The sequence below is a fragment of the Pristiophorus japonicus genome, chromosome 6 (genome assembly GCF_044704955.1).
Source record: "Pristiophorus japonicus isolate sPriJap1 chromosome 6, sPriJap1.hap1, whole genome shotgun sequence".
Taxonomy (NCBI): Eukaryota; Metazoa; Chordata; class Chondrichthyes; family Pristiophoridae; genus Pristiophorus; species Pristiophorus japonicus.
The window spans coordinates 130,468,428-130,488,230 of record NC_091982.1 but is presented as its reverse complement, the minus strand read 5'-3'; the positions used below and the strand labels follow the sequence as shown (position 1 = coordinate 130,488,230).

Sequence of the window (19,803 nt, the reverse complement as noted above, 5' to 3'; positions counted from 1 at the left end):
ACAGATGTTAAACCAACCGGCCTATAGTTACCTGCCTTTTGTCTGCCCCCTTTTTTAAACAGAGGCATTACATTAGCTGCTTTCCAATCCGCTGGTACCTCCCCAGAGTGCAGAGAATTTTGGTAGATTATAACGAATGCATCTGCTACAACTTCCGCCATCTCTTTTAATACCCTGGGATGCATTTCATCAGGACCAGGGGACTTGTCCACCTTGAGTCCCATTAGCCTGTCCAGCACTACCCCGCGAGTGATAGTGATTATCTCAAGGTCCTCCCTTCCCACATTCCCGTGACCAGCAATTTTTGGCATGGTTTTTGTGTCTTCCACTGTGAAGACCGAAGCAAAATAATTGTTTAAGGTCTCAACCATTTCCACATTTCCCATTATTAAATCCCCCTTCTCATCTTCTAAGGGACTGAGGGTGGGGGGGGGGAAAGAGAAAGACTGAGGGTCAGGGGAGAGAGACTGATGTGGGGAGGGGGGGAGAGAGAGACAGGGGAGGGGGGGGAAGAGAGAGACTGGGGAGGGGGGGAGAGAGAGAGAGTGGTGGGGGGAGAGAGAGACAGAGATAGAGAGTGAGAGAGACTTGGGGAGGGGGAGAGAAAGACTGAGGGGGGAGGGGGAGAGAAAGACTGACGGGGGGGCGGAGAGATAGACTGGGGCGAGCGTGGAGAGATGGACTATGGTGGGGGGGGCGGGAAGAGAAACATCAGAACATCAGAATTAGGAACAGGAGTAGGCCATCTAGCCCCTCGAGCCTGCTCCTCCATTCAACAAGATGATGGCTGATCTGGCCGTGGACTCAGCTCCACTTACCCGCCCGCTCCCCATAACCCTAATTCCCTTATTGGTTAAAAATCTATCTATCTGTGATTTGAATACATTCAATGAGCTAGCCTCAACTGCTTCCTTGGGCAGAGAATTCCACAGATTCACAACCCTCTGGGAGAAGAAATTCCTTCTCAACTCGGTTTTAAATTGGCTCCCCGTATTTTGAGGCTGTGCCCCCTAGTTCTAGTCTTCCCGACCAGTGGAAACAACCTCTCTGCCTCTATCTTGTCGATCCCTTTCATGATTTTAAATGTTTCTATAAGATCACCCCTCATCCTTCTGAACTCCAACGAGTATAGACCCAGTCTACTCAATCTATCATCATAAGGTAACCCCCTCATCTCCGGAATCAGCCTCGTGAATCGTCTCTGTACACCCTCCAAAGCTAGTACATCCTTCCTTAAGTAAGGTGACCAAAACTGCACACAGTACTCCAGGTGCGGCCTCACCAATACCCTGTACAGTTGCAGCAAGACCTCCCTGCTTTTGTACTCCATCCCTCTCGCAATGAAGGCCAACATTCCATTCGCCTTCCTGATTACCTGCTGCACCTGCAAACTAACTTTTTGGGATTCATGCACAAGGACCCCCAGGTCCCTCTGCACCGCAGCATGTTGTAATTTCTCCCCATTCAAATAATATTCCCTTTCACCTTTTTCCCCCAAGGTGGATGACCTCACATTTTCCGACATTGTATTCCATCTGCCAAACCTTAGCCCATTCGCTTAACCTATTTAAATCTCTTTGCGGCCTCTCTGAGTCCTCTACACAACCCGCTTTCCCACTAATCTTTGTGTCATCTGCAAATTTTGTTACACTACACTCTGTCCCCTCTTCCAGGTCTTCTATGTATATTGTAAACAATTGTGGTCCCAGCACCGATCCCTGTGGCACACCACTAACCACCGATTTCCAACCCGAAAAGGACCCATTTATCCCGACTCTCTGCTTTCTGTTCGCCAGCCAATTCTCTATCCATGCTAAATCATTTCCTCTGACTTCGCGTACCTTTATCTTCTGCAGTCACCTTTTGTGTGGCACCTTATCGAATGCCTTTTGGAAATCTAAATAAACCACATCCATCGGCACACCTCTATCCACCATGCTCGTGATCTCCTCAAAGAATTCCAGTAAATTAGTTAAACATGATTTCCCCTTCATGAATCCATGTTGCGTCTGCTTGATTGCACTATTCCTATCTAGATGTCCCGCTATTTCTTCCTTAATGATAGCTTCAAGCATTTTCCCCACTACAGATGTTAAACTAACCGGCCTATAGTTACCTGCCTTTTGTCTGCCCCCTTTTTTAAACAGAGGTGTTACATTAGCTGCTTTCCAATCCGCTGGTACCTCCCCAGAGTGCAGAGAATTTTGGTAGATTATAACGAATGCATCTGCTATAACTTCCACCATCTCTTTTAATACCCAGGGATGCATTTCATCAGGACCAGGGGAGTGGTCTACCTTGAGTCCCATTAGCCTGTCCAGCACTACCCCACTAGTGATAGTGATTATCTCAAGGTCCTCCCTTCCCACATTCCCGTGACCAGCAATTTTTGGCATGGTTTTTGTGTCTTCCACTGTGAAGACCGAAGCAAAATAATTGTTTAAGGTCTCAGCCATTTCCACATTTCCCATTATTAAATCCCCCTTCTCATCCTAAGGGACTGAGGCGGGGGGGTGGGGGGAAAGAAAGACTGAGGGACAGGGGAGAGAGAGACTGAGTAGGGGGCGGAAGAGAGAGACAGTGAGGAGGGGTGGAGAGAGAGAGAGAGTGGCGGGGGGAGAGACAGAGAGACACTGGCAGGTGGAGAGAGAGAGAGAGAGAGAGAGAGAGACGGAGGGCGGGGAGAGAGAGAGTGAGACTGGCAGGGGGGAAGAGAGAGAATGGGTGGTGGGGTGGAGAGAGACAGGGGGGCGGGGGAGAGAGAGACTGGGTGGGGGGTAGAGAGAAACAGAGACTGGAGGGGCGGAGAGAGAGCGAGAGAGATTGAGCTGGGGGTGGGGGGAGCGGCGAGTGAGAGAGTGGGGATGGGGGGGAGAGAGAGAGAAATGGCGGGGGGAGAGACAGAGAGAGAGAGAGACTAGGGGCGTGGGAGAAAGAGGGAGAGAGACTGGGGGGTAGGAGAAAGAGAGAGAGATTGTGGGAGTGGGAGAGAGAGCGAGAGAGACTGGGGGGGGGGAGAGAGAGAGACTGGGGGGGGGAGAGAGAGAGAGAGAGAGAGAGAGGCGGCGGAGGGGGGGGGGAGAGAGAGACTGGGGGGGAGAGAAAGAGAGAGAGAGAGAGAGACTGGGGGGGTGGAGAGAGAGAGACTGGGGGGGGAGGGGGAGAGAGAGACTGGGGGGGGAGGGGGAGAGAGAGATTGGGGGGGAGGGGGAGAGATAGATTGGGGGGGAGGGGGAGAGAGAGACTGGGGGGTGGGAGGGTGAGAGAGAAACTGGCGGGGGGGGAGACTGGGGAGGGGAGAGAAAGAAACTGGGGGGGAGAGAAAGAGACTGGCGGGGGAGAGAGAGAGACTGGGGGAGAGGGGGGGAAGAGAGAGAGAGAGAGTGGCGGGGGAGAGAGAGAGAGAGACTGGCGGGTGGAGAGAGAGAGAGAGAGAGTCAGAGAAAGAGAGACGGGGAGAGAGAGACTGGGGGAGAGAGAGAGAGAGACTGTGGCAGAGGGAAGGGAGAGAATGAGTGGTGGGGGAGAGAGAGACAGGGAGGGGTGGGGGAGAGAGAGACTGGGGGGAGAGAGAGAGAGACTGTGGCAGAGGGAAGGGAGAGAATGAGTGGTGGGGGAGAGAGAGACAGGGAGGGGTGGGGGAGAGAGAGACTGGGGGGGAGAGCGAGAGAGAGAGAGACTGGGTGGGGGGTCGCGGGAGAAAGAGAGAGACTGGGCGGGGTGAGGGGGAGAGAGAGAGCCTGGGGGAGTGGGGGTGGGAGAGAGAGACTAGGGGTGGAGGGGAGAGAGAGACGGGGGGGGGGGGAGGGAAAGAGAGAGACTGGGGTGGGGGGGAGAGAGAGAGAGACTGCGGGGGGGGGAAGGCAGAGACTGGGCAAGGGGGGGGGGAGAAAGAGAGAGACTGGTGGAGGGGAGAGAGAGACGGGGGGGCAGAGAGAGACAGTGGGGAGGGGAGAGAGAGACGGGGGTGGGGGGAGTGAGACTGGGGTGGGGGTAGAGAGAGAGAGAGACTGGGGTGGGGGTAGAGAGAGAGAGAGACTGCGGGGGGGGAGAGGCAGAGACTGGGCGAGGGGGGGGAGAGAGAGAGAGAGACGGGGTGGGGTGGGGGGAAGAGAGTGAGAGAGAGAGAGATGGGGTGGGGAAGAGAAAGAGACTGGGGGGTGGGGGAGAGAGACTGGGGGGTGGGGGAGAGAGACTGGGAGGAGCGAGCGAGAGACTGGGAGGAGCGAGCGAGAGACTGGGAGGAGTGAGCGAGAGACTGGGAGGAGTGAGCGAGCGAGCGACTGGGAGGAGCGAGCGAGCGACTGGGAGGAGCGAGCGAGCGACTGGGAGGAGCGAGCGAACGACTGGGAGGAGAGAGAGCCTGAGGGGGGAGAGAGAGAGACTGAGGGGGTAGAGAGAGAGAGACTGAGGGGGTAGAGAGAGAGACTGAGGGGGGAGAGAGAGAGAGACTGAGGGTGGACGGGGAGAGAGAGAGAGCGAGACTTAGAGGAGAGAGAGCGAGACTTGGAGGAGAGAGAGAGAGGGAGACTGGGGGTGGGAGGGAGAGAGAGAGACTGGGAGAAGAGAGAGAGCGAGACGGGGAGGAGAAAAAGAGAGAGAGAGCGAGACTGGGGCGGTGGAGAGAGAGAGACTGCGGGCGGGGGGGGTGGGGGAGAGAGACTGGCGTGGGGGGGGAGGGTGAGTGAGAGAGAGAGAGAGAGAGAGAGAGACTGGGGGGGGGAGAGTGAGTGAGAAAAGAGAGAGAGAGACGGAGGGTGGAGAGAGAGAGAGAGAGAGACGGGGAGGAGAGAGAAAGAGAGAGAGAGTGAGAGACTGGGAAAAGATGGAGAGTGCGAGAGACTGGGAAAAGATGGAGAGTGAGAGAGTCTGGGAGAAGAGAGAGAGAGAGAGAGAGACTGAGGGGGGAGAGAGAGAGACTGAGGGAGGGAGAGAGAGAGACTGAGGGGGGGGGCGGGGAGAAAGAGAGAGAGAGTGAAACTTGGAGGAGAGAGAGAGAGAGAGACTGGGGGGTGGGAGAGAAAGCAAGAGAGAGAGAGAGACTGGGAGAGAGAGAGAGAGAGAGAGAGAGAGACTGAGACTGGGGGGGTGGGAGGGAGAGCGAGAGAGAGAGAGAGAGAGACAGGGAGAAGGGGGAGAGACTGGGGGGGTACAGGTGGGGGGGGGCCGGGGAGAGAGAGACTGGGGGGAGAGAAAGAAATGGAGACTGGGGTGGAGGTGGTGTAGAGAGAGAGAGAGAGAGAGGGGGGGGTGGGGGGAGAGAGCACGAGAGAGACCCGGGTGGGGGGGGGGTGTCGGTGGGAGAGAGAGAGACTGCGGGGGAGGGAGAGAGATACTGAGTGGGGAGAGACTGGGAGAGAGAGAAAGAGAGAGAGAGAGACTGGGGCAGAGAGTGAGAGATTGGGGGGGAGAGAGAGAGAGACTGAGGGGGGGGAGAGAGAGAGACTGAGGGGGGGAGAGAGAGAGACTGAGGGGGGAGAGAGAGAGAGAGACTGAGGGGGGAGAGAGAGAGAGAGACTGAGGGGGGAGAGAGAGAGAGAGACTGAGGGGGGAGAGAGAGAGAGAGACTGAGGGGGGAGAGAGAGAGAGAGACTGAGGGGGGAGAGAGAGAGAGAGAGACTGAGGGGGGAGAGAGAGAGAGAGACTGAGGGGGGAGAGAGAGAGAGAGGGACTGAGGGGGGAGAGAGAGAGAGAGAGACTGAGGGGGGAGAGAGAGAGAGAGAGAGAGACTGAGGGGGGAGAGAGAGAGAGAGAGACTGAGGGGGGAGAGAGAGAGAGAGAGAGAGACTGAGGGGGGAGAGAGAGAGAGAGAGAGAGAGAGACTGAGGGGGGAGAGAGAGAGAGAGAGAGAGAGAGAGAGAGACTGAGGGGGGAGAGAGAGAGAGACTGAGGGGGGAGAGAGAGAGAGACTGAGGGCGGAGAGAGAGAGACTGAGGGGGGGCGGGTAGAGAGAGAGAGAGAGAGACTTGGAGGAGAGAGAGAGAGAGAGAGACTGGGGTTGGGAGAGAAACCGAGAGAGAGAGAGACTGGGGGAGAGAGAGAGAGAGAGAGAGAGACTGGGGGAGAGAGAGAGAGAGAGAGAGAGAGAGAGAGAGAGACTGGGGGGGTGGGAGAGAGAGAGAGAGACTGGGGGAAGGGAGAGAGTGAGAGAGACTGGGGGGGACAGGTGGGGGGGCCGGGGAGAGAGAGACTCGGGGGAAGAGGGGGAGAGAGACTGAGGGGGAGAGAAAGAAAGAGAGACTGGGGTGGAGGTGGTGTAGGGAGAGAGAGCGAAAGCGCGAGAGAGACTCGGGTGGGGGGGTGGTGTCGGTGGGAGAGAGAGAGAGAGAGAGACTGGGGGGGGAGAGAGAGAGAGATACTGAGTGGGGAGAGACTGAGAGAGAGAGACTGGGGCAGAGAGTGAGAGATTGGGGGGGGTGGAGAGAGAGAGACTGAGGGGGGAGCGAGAGAGAGACTGAGGGGGGAGCGAGAGAGAGACTGAGGGGGGAGCGAGAGAGAGACTGAGGGGGGAGCGAGAGAGAGACTGAGGGGGGAGCGAGAGAGAGACTGAGGGGGGAGCGAGAGAGAGACTGAGGGGGGAGCGAGAGAGAGACTGAGGGGGGAGCGAGAGAGAGACTGAGGGGGGAGCGAGAGAGAGACTGAGGGGGGAGCGAGAGAGAGACTGAGGGGGGAGCGAGAGAGAGACTGAGGGGGGAGCGAGAGAGAGACTGAGGGGGGAGCGAGAGAGAGACTGAGGGGGGAGCGAGAGAGAGACTGAGGGGGGAGCGAGAGAGAGACTGAGGGGGGAGCGAGAGAGAGACTGAGGGGGGAGCGAGAGAGAGACTGAGGGGGGAGCGAGAGAGAGACTGAGGGGGGAGCGAGAGAGAGACTGAGGGGGGAGCGAGAGAGAGACTGAGGGGGGAGCGAGAGAGAGACTGAGGGGGGAGCGAGAGAGAGACTGAGGGGGGAGCGAGAGAGAGACTGAGGGGGGAGCGAGAGAGAGACTGAGGGGGGAGCGAGAGAGAGACTGAGGGGGGAGCGAGAGAGAGACTGAGGGGGGAGCGAGAGAGAGACTGAGGGGGGAGCGAGAGAGAGACTGAGGGGGGAGCGAGAGAGAGACTGAGGGGGGAGCGAGAGAGAGACTGAGGGGGGAGCGAGAGAGAGACTGAGGGGGGAGCGAGAGAGAGACTGAGGGGGGAGCGAGAGAGAGACTGAGGGGGGAGCGAGAGAGAGACTGAGGGGGGAGCGAGAGAGAGACTGAGGGGGGAGCGAGAGAGAGACTGAGGGGGGAGCGAGAGAGAGACTGAGGGGGGAGCGAGAGAGAGACTGAGGGGGGAGCGAGAGAGAGACTGAGGGGGGAGCGAGAGAGAGACTGAGGGGGGAGCGAGAGAGAGACTGAGGGGGGAGCGAGAGAGAGACTGAGGGGGGAGCGAGAGAGAGACTGAGGGGGGAGCGAGAGAGAGACTGAGGGGGGAGCGAGAGAGAGACTGAGGGGGGAGCGAGAGAGAGACTGAGGGGGGAGCGAGAGAGAGACTGAGGGGGGAGCGAGAGAGAGACTGAGGGGGGAGCGAGAGAGAGACTGAGGGGGAGCGAGAGAGAGACTGAGGGGGGAGCGAGAGAGAGACTGAGGGGGGAGCGAGAGAGAGACTGAGGGGGGAGCGAGAGAGAGACTGAGGGGGGAGCGAGAGAGAGACTGAGGGGGGAGCGAGAGAGAGACTGAGGGGGGAGCGAGAGAGAGACTGAGGGGGGAGCGAGAGAGAGACTGAGGGGGGAGCGAGAGAGAGACTGAGGGTGGACGGGGAGAGAGAGAGAGCGAGACTTGGAGGAGAGAGAGAGAGGGAGACTGGGGGTGGGAGGGAGAGAGAGAGACTGGGAGAAGAGAGAGAGCGAGACGGGGAGGAGAAAAAGAGAGAGAGAGCGAGACTGGGGCGGTGGAGAGAGAGAGACTGCGGGCGGGGGGGGTGGGGGAGAGAGACTGACGTGGGGGGGGAGGGTGAGTGAGAGAGAGAGAGAGAGAGAGAGAGAGACTGGGGGGGGGAGAGTGAGTGAGAAAAGAGAGAGAGAGACGGAGGGTGGAGAGAGAGAGAGAGAGAGACGGGGAGGAGAGAGAAAGAGAGAGAGAGTGAGAGACTGGGAAAAGATGGAGAGTGCGAGAGACTGGGAAAAGATGGAGAGTGAGAGAGTCTGGGAGAAGAGAGAGAGAGAGAGAGAGAGACTGAGGGGGGAGAGAGAGAGACTGAGGGAGGGAGAGAGAGAGACTGAGGGGGGGGGCGGGGAGAAAGAGAGAGAGAGTGAAACTTGGAGGAGAGAGAGAGAGAGAGACTGGGGGGTGGGAGAGAAAGCAAGAGAGAGAGAGAGACTGGGAGAGAGAGAGAGAGAGAGAGAGAGAGAGAGAGACTGAGACTGGGGGGGTGGGAGGGAGAGCGAGAGAGAGAGAGAGAGAGACAGGGAGAAGGGGGAGAGACTGGGGGGGTACAGGTGGGGGGGGGCCGGGGAGAGAGAGACTGGGGGGAGAGAAAGAAATGGAGACTGGGGTGGAGGTGGTGTAGAGAGAGAGAGAGAGAGAGGGGGGGTGGGGGGAGAGAGCACGAGAGAGACCCGGGTGGGGGGGGGGGTGTCGGTGGGAGAGAGAGAGACTGCGGGGGAGGGAGAGAGATACTGAGTGGGGAGAGACTGGGAGAGAGAGAAAGAGAGAGAGAGAGACTGGGGCAGAGAGAGAGAGACTGAGGGGGGGGAGAGAGAGAGACTGAGGGGGGAGAGAGAGAGAGACTGAGGGGGGAGAGAGAGAGAGAGACTGAGGGGGGGAGAGAGAGAGAGACTGAGGGGGGAGAGAGAGAGAGAGACTGAGGGGGGAGAGAGAGAGAGAGACTGAGGGGGGAGAGAGAGAGAGAGACTGAGGGGGGAGAGAGAGAGAGAGACTGAGGGGGGAGAGAGAGAGAGAGAGACTGAGGGGGGAGAGAGAGAGAGAGACTGAGGGGGGAGAGAGAGAGAGAGGGACTGAGGGGGGAGAGAGAGAGAGAGAGAGACTGAGGGGAGAGAGAGAGAGAGAGAGAGACTGAGGGGGGAGAGAGAGAGAGAGAGAGAGAGAGACTGAGGGGGGAGAGAGAGAGAGAGAGAGAGAGACTGAGGGGGGAGAGAGAGAGAGAGAGAGAGAGAGACTGAGGGGGGAGAGAGAGAGAGAGACTGAGGGGGGAGAGAGAGAGAGACTGAGGGGGGAGAGAGAGAGAGAGACTGAGGGCGGAGAGAGAGAGACTGAGGGGGGCGGGTAGAGAGAGAGAGAGAGAGACTTGGAGGAGAGAGAGAGAGAGAGAGACTGGGGTTGGGAGAGAAACCGAGAGAGAGAGAGACTGGGGGAGAGAGAGAGAGAGAGAGAGAGAGAGAGAGACTGGGGGAGAGAGAGAGAGAGAGAGAGAGAGAGAGAGACTGGGGGGGTGGGAGAGAGAGAGAGAGACTGGGGGAAGGGAGAGAGTGAGAGAGACTGGGGGGGACAGGTGGGGGGGGCCGGGGAGAGAGAGACTCGGGGGAAGAGGGGGAGAGAGACTGAGGGGGAGAGAAAGAAAGAGAGACTGGGGTGGAGGTGGTGTAGGGAGAGAGAGCGAAAGCGCGAGAGAGACTCGGGTGGGGGGTGGTGTCGGTGGGAGAGAGAGAGAGAGAGAGAGAGAGAGACTGGGGGGGGAGAGAGAGAGAGATACTGAGTGGGGAGAGACTGAGAGAGAGAGACTGGGGCAGAGAGTGAGAGATTGGGGGGGGTGGAGAGAGAGAGACTGAGGGGGGAGCGAGAGAGAGACTGAGGGGGGAGCGAGAGAGAGACTGAGGGGGGAGCGAGAGAGAGACTGAGGGGGGAGCGAGAGAGAGACTGAGGGGGGAGCGAGAGAGAGACTGAGGGGGGAGCGAGAGAGAGACTGAGGGGGGAGCGAGAGAGAGACTGAGGGGGGAGCGAGAGAGAGACTGAGGGGGGAGCGAGAGAGAGACTGAGGGGGGAGCGAGAGAGAGACTGAGGGGGGAGCGAGAGAGAGACTGAGGGGGGCGCGAGAGAGAGACTGAGGGGGGAGCGAGAGAGAGACTGAGGGGGGAGCGAGAGAGAGACTGAGGGGGGAGCGAGAGAGAGACTGAGGGGGGAGCGAGAGAGAGACTGAGGGGGGAGCGAGAGAGAGACTGAGGGGGGAGCGAGAGAGAGACTGAGGGGGGAGCGAGAGAGAGACTGAGGGGGGAGCGAGAGAGAGACTGAGGGGGGAGCGAGAGAGAGACTGAGGGGGGAGCGAGAGAGAGACTGAGGGGGGAGCGAGAGAGAGACTGAGGGGGGAGCGAGAGAGAGACTGAGGGGGGAGCGAGAGAGAGACTGAGGGGGGAGCGAGAGAGAGACTGAGGGGGGAGCGAGAGAGAGACTGAGGGGGGAGCGAGAGAGAGACTGAGGGGGGAGCGAGAGAGAGACTGAGGGGGGAGCGAGAGAGAGACTGAGGGGGGAGCGAGAGAGAGACTGAGGGGGGAGCGAGAGAGAGACTGAGGGGGGAGCGAGAGAGAGACTGAGGGGGGAGCGAGAGAGAGACTGAGGGGGGAGCGAGAGAGAGACTGAGGGGGGAGCGAGAGAGAGACTGAGGGGGGAGCGAGAGAGAGACTGAGGGGGGAGCGAGAGAGAGACTGAGGGGGGAGCGAGAGAGAGACTGAGGGGGGAGCGAGAGAGAGACTGAGGGGGGAGCGAGAGAGAGACTGAGGGGGGAGCGAGAGAGAGACTGAGGGGGGAGCGAGAGAGAGACTGAGGGGGGAGCGAGAGAGAGACTGAGGGGGGAGCGAGAGAGAGACTGAGGGGGGAGCGAGAGAGAGACTGAGGGGGGAGCGAGAGAGAGACTGAGGGGGGAGCGAGAGAGAGACTGAGGGGGGAGCGAGAGAGAGACTGAGGGGGGAGCGAGAGAGAGACTGAGGGGGGAGCGAGAGAGAGACTGAGGGGGGAGCGAGAGAGAGACTGAGGGGGGAGCGAGAGAGAGACTGAGGGGGGAGCGAGAGAGAGACTGAGGGGGGAGCGAGAGAGAGACTGAGGGGGGAGCGAGAGAGAGACTGAGGGGGAGCGAGAGAGAGACTGAGGGGGGAGCGAGAGAGAGACTGAGGGGGGAGCGAGAGAGAGACTGAGGGGGGAGCGAGAGAGAGACTGAGGGGGGAGCGAGAGAGAGACTGAGGGGGGAGCGAGAGAGAGACTGAGGGGGGAGCGAGAGAGAGACTGAGGGGGGAGCGAGAGAGAGACTGAGGGGGGAGCGAGAGAGAGACTGAGGGGGGAGCGAGAGAGAGACTGAGGGGCGAGAGAGAGAGACTGAGGGGGGGCGGGGCGAGAGAGAGAGAGCGAGACTTGGAGGTGAGAGAGAGAGAGACTGAGGGGGAGCGAGAGAGAGTGAGACTGAGGGGGGGAATGAGAGAGAGCGAGACTGAGGGGGGCGAGAGAGAGCGAGACTGAGGGGGGCGAGAAGGAGCGAGACTGAGGGGGGCGAGAGAGAGCGAGACTGAGGGGGGCGAGAGAGAGCGAGACTGAGGGGGGCGAGAGGGAGCGAGACTGAGGGGGGCGAGAGAGAGCGAGACTGAGGGGGGCGAGAGAGAACGAGACTGAGGGGGGCGAGAGAGAGCGAGACTGAGGGGGGCGAGAGAGAGCGAGACTGAGGGGGGGCGAGAGGGAGCGAGACTGAGGGGGGCGAGAGAGAGCGAGACTGAGGGGGGGCGAGAGAGAACGAGACTGAGGGGGGCGAGAGAGAGCGAGACTGAGGGGGGCGAGAGAGAGCGAAACTGAGGGGGGAGAGAGAGCGAAACTGAGTGGGGGGAGAGAGAGCGAGGTTGAGGGGGTGGGAGAGAGAGCGATGATGAGGGGGGGAGAGAGAGCGAGACTGAGGGGGCAGAGAGAGAGCAAGACTGAGGGTGGGGGGGAGAGAGAGAGCGAGATTGAGGGGGGAGAGAGAGAGCGAGATTGAGGGGGGAGAGAGAGAGCGAGATTGAGGGGGGAGAGAGAGCGAGATTAAGTGGGGAGAGGGGGCGAGTGAGGGAGAGAGAGAGAGAGACTGGGGGGGAGAGAGAGAGACTGGGGGAAACAGACAGAGAGAGTGAGAGAGACTGGGGGGGGCGGGGGAGAGAGAGAGAGACGGAGTTGGGAGAGAAAGCGAGAGAGAGAGAGACTGGGGGAGAGAGAGAGAGAGAGAGAGACTGGGGGGGGCGAGAGAGAGAGAGAGAGACAGACTGAGACTGGGGGGGTGGGAGAGAGAGAAAGAGACTGGGGGAAGGGGGAGAGTGAGAGAGACTGGGGGGGGATCAGGTGGGGGGGGCCGGGGAGAGAGAGACTGGGGGGAAGAGTGGGAGAGAGACTGAGGGGGAGAGAAAGAAAGAGAGACTGGGGTGGGGGGGGGGTGTCGGTCGGAGAGAGAGAGAGAGAGAGAGAGAGTGAGGGGGAGAGAGAGAGATACTGAGTGGGGAGAGACTGGGAGAGAGAGAAAGAGAGAGATAGAGAGACTGGGGCAGAGAGTGAGAGATTGGGGCGGGGAGGAGAGAGAGAGATTGAGGGGGGGGAGAGAGAGAGAGAGAGACTGAGGGGGGAGAGAGAGACTGAGGGGGGAGAGAGAGACTGAGGGGGGAGAGAGAGAGAGACTGAGGGGGGAGAGAGAGAGAGAGGAGAGAGACTGAGGGTGGAGAGAGAGAGAGAGACTGAGGGTGGAGAGAGAGAGAGACTGAGGGGGGGGGAGAGAGAGAGAGAGAGAGAGAGAGAGATTGATCGAGGGGGGAGAGCGAGAGAGATTGACCGAAGAGGGAGAGCGAGACCGTCTGGGATGGGGGGGAGAGAGAGAGACTGGGGGGGTAGAGAGAAGGAGAGAGTGACTGGGCGGGGGGCGGTGGGGGAGAGAGTGAGAGAGAGATTGCGGGGGGGGTGAAGAGAGGGAGAGAGAGAGAGACTGGGGGGGGGGGAAAGAGAGAGAGACTGAGGGGAGAGCGAAAGAGACTTGGGGGTGAGACAGAGAGACTGCGGGGGAGACTTGGGGGGGGGGGGGAGAGAGAGGGGGAGACTGGGGGGGGAGAGAGAGAGAGAGAGAGACTGGGGGTGGGGGGAGAGAGACGGAAGGGGGAGCGAGATGGAAGGGAGAGAGGGGGAGAGAGAGACGGAAGGGGGAGAGGGAGAGAAAGACTGGGGGGGAGAGGGAGAGAGAGACTGAGGGGGAGAGAGAGGGAGAGAGACTGAGGGGGGAGAGAGAGAGAGAGAGAGAGAGACTGAGGGGGGAGAGAGAGAGAGACTGAGGCGGGAGAGAGAGAGAGACTCGGGGGGGGGGGGGGGGCGGGGGGGGAGAGGAGGAGAGAGACTGAGGCGGGAGAGGGGGAGAGAGACTGAGGGAGGAGAGAGACAGAGGGGGGGAGTGACTGAGTAGGGAGGGGGGAGAGAGACTGGGGAGCGGAGAGAGGCTGGGGGGAGAGGAGGAGAGAGAGATAGAGAGACTGGATGTGGGGGAGAGAGACTGGGGGGGAAAGAGAGAGAGAGACGGGTGAAGAGAGAGAGAGAGACTGGGGGGGGGAGAGAGAGAGAGAAACTTGGGGGGGGGGGAAGGAGAGAGAGAGTGGCTGGAGGTGTTGGGGAGAGAGAGAGAGACTGGGAGAGAGAGAGAGACTGGGGTGGGGGGGAAGAGAGGGACAGAGAGAGAAACTGGGGGTGAAGAGAGAGAGAGACTGGGGGAAGAGAGAGAGAGAGAGACTGGAGGTGTGGGGGGGAAGAGAGAGAGAGAGAGAGACTGGAGGGGTGGGGGGGGAAGAGTGAGAGAGAGAGAGAGACTGGGGGAAGAGAGAGAGAGAGAGAGAGAGACTAGAGGGGTGAGGGGGGAAGAGAGAGAGAGATGGTGGGGGTAGAGGGAGAGAGACTGGGGAGGAGAGAGAGAGAGAGAGAGACTGGGGAGGAGAGAGAGAGAGACTGGGGTAGGAGAGAGAGAGAGAGAGAGAGACTGGGGTAGGAGAGAGAGAGAGAGGGAGACTCGGAGGCGGGGGGTGGAAGAGAGAGAGAGAGAGAGAGACTGGGGAGGTGGGGGGGAAGAGAGAGAGAGAGAGAGAGATTGGCAGGGGTAGAGAGAAAGAGAGAGAGATTAGTGGGGGCGGAGAGAGAGCGAGAGACTGTGGCGGCGGGTGGGGGGAAAAGAGAGAGAGAGAGGCTGGGTCCTCAGGTCAGTTAAAGGTAACTGAGACATCCATTCTTACGGTAGCAGCCTGAAGAAAGTTAAATCTGTGCTGGCAATGTATTTTGCAACAGTTTCTGCCTGAGGAAAGTGACCAGTTGTGAGATCGGAGCTTTTATAGTACATTTCATGCCGTCAAGTAATCAGCTGGAGCAATGGCCACTCAACTCCCACCTCAGTTTGACAGACGTGGTTCCTGATCTGTGTGTGAACCCCGTGTCCAGGAAATTTGAGATGTAGGGGCTCTCAACTGTCTGAAAACAAGCTTATAATGATTATAATTGGTGGGTCGCCTCTGCCAGTCGGGTCAGTGCCGCATCAGCAAACACGCCCGAGGGTGGGGCGGGTTCCTGACTTTTTTGAAATTTCCCACCTGACCCGCCTCACTTCAGATCGCACCCGCACGGACCTCGGGAAATTCCAGCCAGTGTGTGCGAGAGCCGGAGGGAGAGTGTGCGAGAGCCAGAGGGAGAGACGGAGGGGGACGGGGAGGGAGATTGTGTGAGAGAGAGTGAGTATGAGCTTGAGAGACCGGGCGGGGGGGACACTGAGAAAGACTGAGCCAGAATGGGTTTTTAAAGGTAAATTGTATTACTCAGTTGATTGATTATTTAGATGCGGTAACAGTGAAGCTTGTGTATATTGGCTTTCGGAAGGCATTTGATGAAGTGCCACACTTCATTGGCTTTTTAAGAAGATGGAAGCCCGTGGAATTCAGGGGAAGGTCATGCTATGGAGATGAAATTGTCTCAGTGACAGGGAGCAAAGGATGGTGGATGGATGTGTTTCAGACTGGGAGGGGGAGCGGCAGAGTGGTGCTCCCCAAGGCTCAGTTTTGGGTCCATTACTCTGCAGTTTATAAACGACCTAGACTCAGGTGTAGGGAGCAGCATTATATAGTTTGCAGAGGGTATGGAACTTGGCAGAGTAGCAGACCATGATGAGGATAGTTATAGGATTCAGGGTGACAGAGACAGGATGGTGAAATGGACAGAAGCATGGCAGATGGAGTTCAATGTGCAGAGGATTGAAGTGATGCACTTGGGAGAAATATGGAGAGACAGCATATTATAAATAGCAAGATTTTGGAAAGTCTACATGAGCAGAGAGTTCTTAAAGTTGGCAAGGCAAGTTGACAAGGTGGTTAAAAAAGCATTGGGGTTACTTGGTTTTATAAATATCAGAATAGAATATAAAAGCAAAGCGATCATGCTCCAACTTTATAAATCACTGGTTAGGCTTCAGCTGGAAAATTCCATGCACCACACTGCAGGAAAGATGTCGCAACATTAGGAAGGGGACAGAGGAGGTTTGCTAGGATGTAACCAGGGGTGAGGGAGTTCAGTTATGAGGAGAAGGCTAAGAGGGGACTTAATCGAGGTTTTCAGGATGATGGGAGGTTTGGATAGGGTAAATAGTGAAGAATTATTGCCCTGGCGAGTGGGTCACTAACTCGAGCTCAGAGATTCAAAACCATTGCAACACGATCGAGAGGGGAGAGGCGGAGAAATTCAGAGCTGTGGGGATCTGGAACGCTCAACCTGACAAGGTGCAGGGAGCTGATTCCATCAGGAATTTAAAAAGGGATTTGGACAGGTTGTTGAGGATGAGGAACTTACAGGGTTACGACAAAAAGCGGGGATGTGGGACTAAGCACAACTCTTCTTTCAAAGAGCCGGCACGGGTACGATGGGCTGAATAGCCGCCTCCTATAAGAACATAAGAACATATGAATTAGGAACAGGAGTAGGCCATCTAGCCCATCGAGCCTGCTCCGCCATTCAAAAAGATCATGGCTGATCTGGCCGTGGACTCAGCTCCACTTACCCGCCCGCTCCCCGCAACCCTTAATTCCCTTATTGGTTAAAAATCTATCTATCTGTGATTTGAATACATTCAATGAGCTAGCCTTCCTTGGGCAGAGAATTCCACAGATTCACAACCCTCTGGGAGAAGAAATTCCTTCTCAATTCGGTTTTAAATTGTCTCCCCCGTATTTTGAGGCTGTGCCCCCTAGTTCTAGTCTCCCCGACCAGTGGAAACAACCTCTCTGCCTCTATCTTGTCTATCCCTTTCATTATTTTAAATGTTTCTATAAAATCACCCCTCATCCTTCTGAACTCCAACGAGTAAAGACCCAGTCTACTCAATCTATCATCATAAGGTAACCCCTTCATCTCCAGAATCAGCCTAGTGAATCGTTTCTGTACCCCCTCCAAAGCTAGTACATCCTTCCATAAGTAAGGTGACAAAAACTGCACGCAGTACTCCAGGTGCGGCCTCGCCAATACCCTGTACAGTTGCAGCAGGACCTCCCTGCTTTTGTACTCCATCACTCTGCAAACGAACTTTTTGGGATTCGTGCACAAGGACCCCCAGGTCCCTCTGCATCTCAGCATGTTGTAATTTCTCCCCATTCAAATAATATTCCCTTTTACTGTTTTTTTCCAAGGTGGATGACCTCACATTTTCTGACATTGTATTCCATCTGCCAAACCTTAGCCCATTCGCTTAACCTATCTAAATCTCTTTGCAGCCTCTATGTGTCCTCTACACAACCCACTTTCCCACTATACATTTCCTGTGCTATACATTTCGATGAAGATCCTTTCTGCTCCAAACAGGGACATTTGCACAGGACTGACGAGGTAACAGAATGGCGTCCACCTTCTCCTTCAGCCAACTGCAAGCTTTGTCACAGCTGCTGACGCCTGCACAAGAGGAGGATGAGCTGGAAGAGCAGGTAATTCTCAACATTACCAGGACCTCAGGTTGCTGCACAGGACATAGTGGATTTTATTTAAACTTTGAACCTTTGATTCCACCTTGCAAAGGACCAGTGATATTTCTCAAGTGTTTGACAGATATTACAATGAAATTACAGGCTGAGATTCAACAGCTCACAATTTATATAACCTCCCACTAAAACTTGTAACTGACTATAAATTGTTTGAAAGTGTAAAATACCAATTTGTCTCCCATTATTTTTTTCTGTAAATCGAAACTTCCAATTACATAACTTATTTAGTTTCTTAAAATCATGAGAACCTATGCAGACAGGAGAGAATCACTCAGCCTGTCTTATTTCATTAGATTTAGCTCACCTCCTTTTTCGCCATAACACTCCATCTCCTCCCACTCCAGAAACACTCCATCTCCTCTCACTCCAGAAACACTCCATCTCCTCCCACTCCAGAAAAACACACTGCGAGACTTACCTTTAAATAACACCTCATCATGTGCAATGAATTCCAGGCAGTGAGCATCTCAGCTTAACCTCATCTGAAAGACAGATCTCTGACTGTATTCATCATCATCATAGGTAGTCCCTTGGAATTGAGGAAGACTTGCTTCCACTCTAAAATGACTGTACAGTCGAATGCGGGAATTACAGTCTCTGTCACAGGTGGGGCAGACGGTGGTTGAAGGAAAGGGTGGGTGGGGGATCTGGTTTGCCGCACGCTCCTTCCATTGCCTGTGCTTGGTTTCTGCATGCTCTCGGCGACGAGACTCGAGGTGCTCAGCACCCTCCCGGATGCTCTTCGTTCACTTAGAGTGCTGTGTGGCGGGGTCAGGTTGGTGGAGGACCTTTGTCTTACGGATGTTTATGTAAAGTCCTGTCCCTGCAGTACAGACTCACACAAGACACATGCTGAAGTCAAGGTCACTCAGGACCTGCACCTTTATTACACAGCTCTCGAATCCCACACTTGTCTGAGACCTGTCCTTGTATATCTGTCTGGGACAGGTATCCAGTGTCTCTTGCAAGTGCACCCTTGGTGGTAAGGTAAGCTTGTGGTTACAGGTCATCTCTAGTTACAGTCATGTATAGCATAGTAAGATACAGTTATGTGCAGTAGTGTGAGATACATGACAGTTTAGTATAAGGCCCGTGCTTTTGTATGCCTCGGTGAAAGTGTTGATGATGGCTTGGAGTTCAGCTTCCGAATGTGCGCAGACGCAAGCATCCTCCACGAACTGTAGTTCAACGACAGAGAATGGGACGACCTTGGATCTAGCCTGGAGGCGACGAAGGTTGAACAGGTTCCCATTGGTTCTATGGTTTAGTTCCACTCCAGCGGGGAGCTTGTTGACAGTGAGATTGAGAAGAGTATTGGCACGATGACTCAGCCCTTCTTGACCCAGGTCCGAATGTAGATTGGGTCTGTGGTAGATCCGTTGGTCACGGCTTGCATGTCATCATGGAGCAGGCAGATGATGGTGACAAATTTCTGGGGGCAGCCGAAACGGAGGAGCCTGCTCCATAGTCCCTCACAGTTGACAGTGTCAAAGGCCTTTGTGAGGTCAAAGAAGGCCAGGTGCAAGGCTTGGTGCTGTTCCATGCATTTCTCTTGCAATTGTCGCGCAGTGAAGATCATGTACCCCGCAGTGAGCGTAATCAACATTTAGTCTGGGAGGAGCTCTTCAGCCACGGGGAGAATACGGTTGAGGAGGATTCTAGCGATGACTTTCCCAGTGGCAAACAGCAAGGAGGTTCCTCTGTAGTTGCCGCAGTCGGACCTGTCCCCTTTTTTGAAGATGGTCACGATTACGGCGCCTCTGAGATCTCCCGGCATGCTCTCCTCCTTCCAGATAATAGAGATGAGGTTATGCATTCGCACAAATAGTGCCTCTCTGCCATACTTTAGTGCCTCAGTGGGGATTCCATCTGCTCCTGATGCCTTGATGTTCTTGAGCTGACGGATGGCCTTTTTTATCTCATGCTGGGCTGGGATTTTGCTGAGATGGTGGCGGATGGCATGCTGCGGGATGGGGTCGAGGACACTCACATCGAAGGCAGAATCTCGGCTAAGGTTCCCTAGCCTGGAACCAGTGTGCTACAGTTATCAGCACATACACCCCAATACTCAACCCAAGAGGAATTCTACTCCAGCCTCGAATAATCCCTGTCCCGAGTCCTTACGGACTACAAACTGATCCTCCTCGGCGACTTCAACGCCAGAGTCGGTAAGGTTACAGGCCTCTGGGGAGGCGTGATCGGCAGAGAGGCGGTAGGGAAAACCAATTCCAGCTGTACCCTGCTTTGACAAAATGCCGAGAACACAACCTTGTCATCACCAGCACCTTGTTCCGCCAGAGGGACAAGTACAAGGCATTGTGGCAACGCCCTCGCTCCAAGCACTGGCATCTGCTCGACTACATTATCGTCCGAGCGAGGGACCGTAAGGACGTGCGCATCATCCACGCCATGACAAGAGCTGACTGCTGGACGGACCACCACCTAATCCGCTCCATCATCGACATCACCATAGCCCCAAAGCAGCGATGGCAACAGAAACAATGCCGCAGAAAAATCAACGCCAGGGCACTCAAAGACCCAGCTAAGAAAGCCCTCAGTACCAGAGCCAGCGCCTCAGTACCAACCTTGCAACCTTCGTTGACACAGAGTGCCCACAGCGCCTGGTCTGCCCTCAAGCCACCATAACAGCGCCTGCGAAGAGACGCTCGGTCACTCAACCAGGAAACACCAAGACAGGTTTGACGAGAACGACCAGGAGATCCAGGAGCTAATAAGTCACAAGTGCAAGGCATTTCTGAACTTAAAGCTGCAACCCAATTCTGGAGCAGCAAAGCAGCTCTACAGGCAGCTGAAGGCCAAGGTCCAACAAAAAACCCGCGACCTAAA

At 56.6% G+C, this 19,803-nt stretch overlaps 1 protein-coding gene across 2 annotated transcripts in view; it reads left to right on the top strand.

Moving 5' to 3' along the window:
• Positions 1 to 19,803, top strand: part of dnaaf6 (dynein axonemal assembly factor 6) — a 158,356-nt gene that overhangs the window by 53,245 nt on the left and 85,308 nt on the right. For both annotated transcript variants that reach the window (XM_070882174.1, XM_070882175.1), the window contains exon 2: positions 16,781 to 16,899. In XM_070882174.1, coding sequence (XP_070738275.1) covers positions 16,813 to 16,899 — 87 coding nt within the window. In that variant the 5' untranslated portion in view covers positions 16,781 to 16,812. The remainder of the gene's footprint in view (positions 1 to 16,780; positions 16,900 to 19,803) is intronic.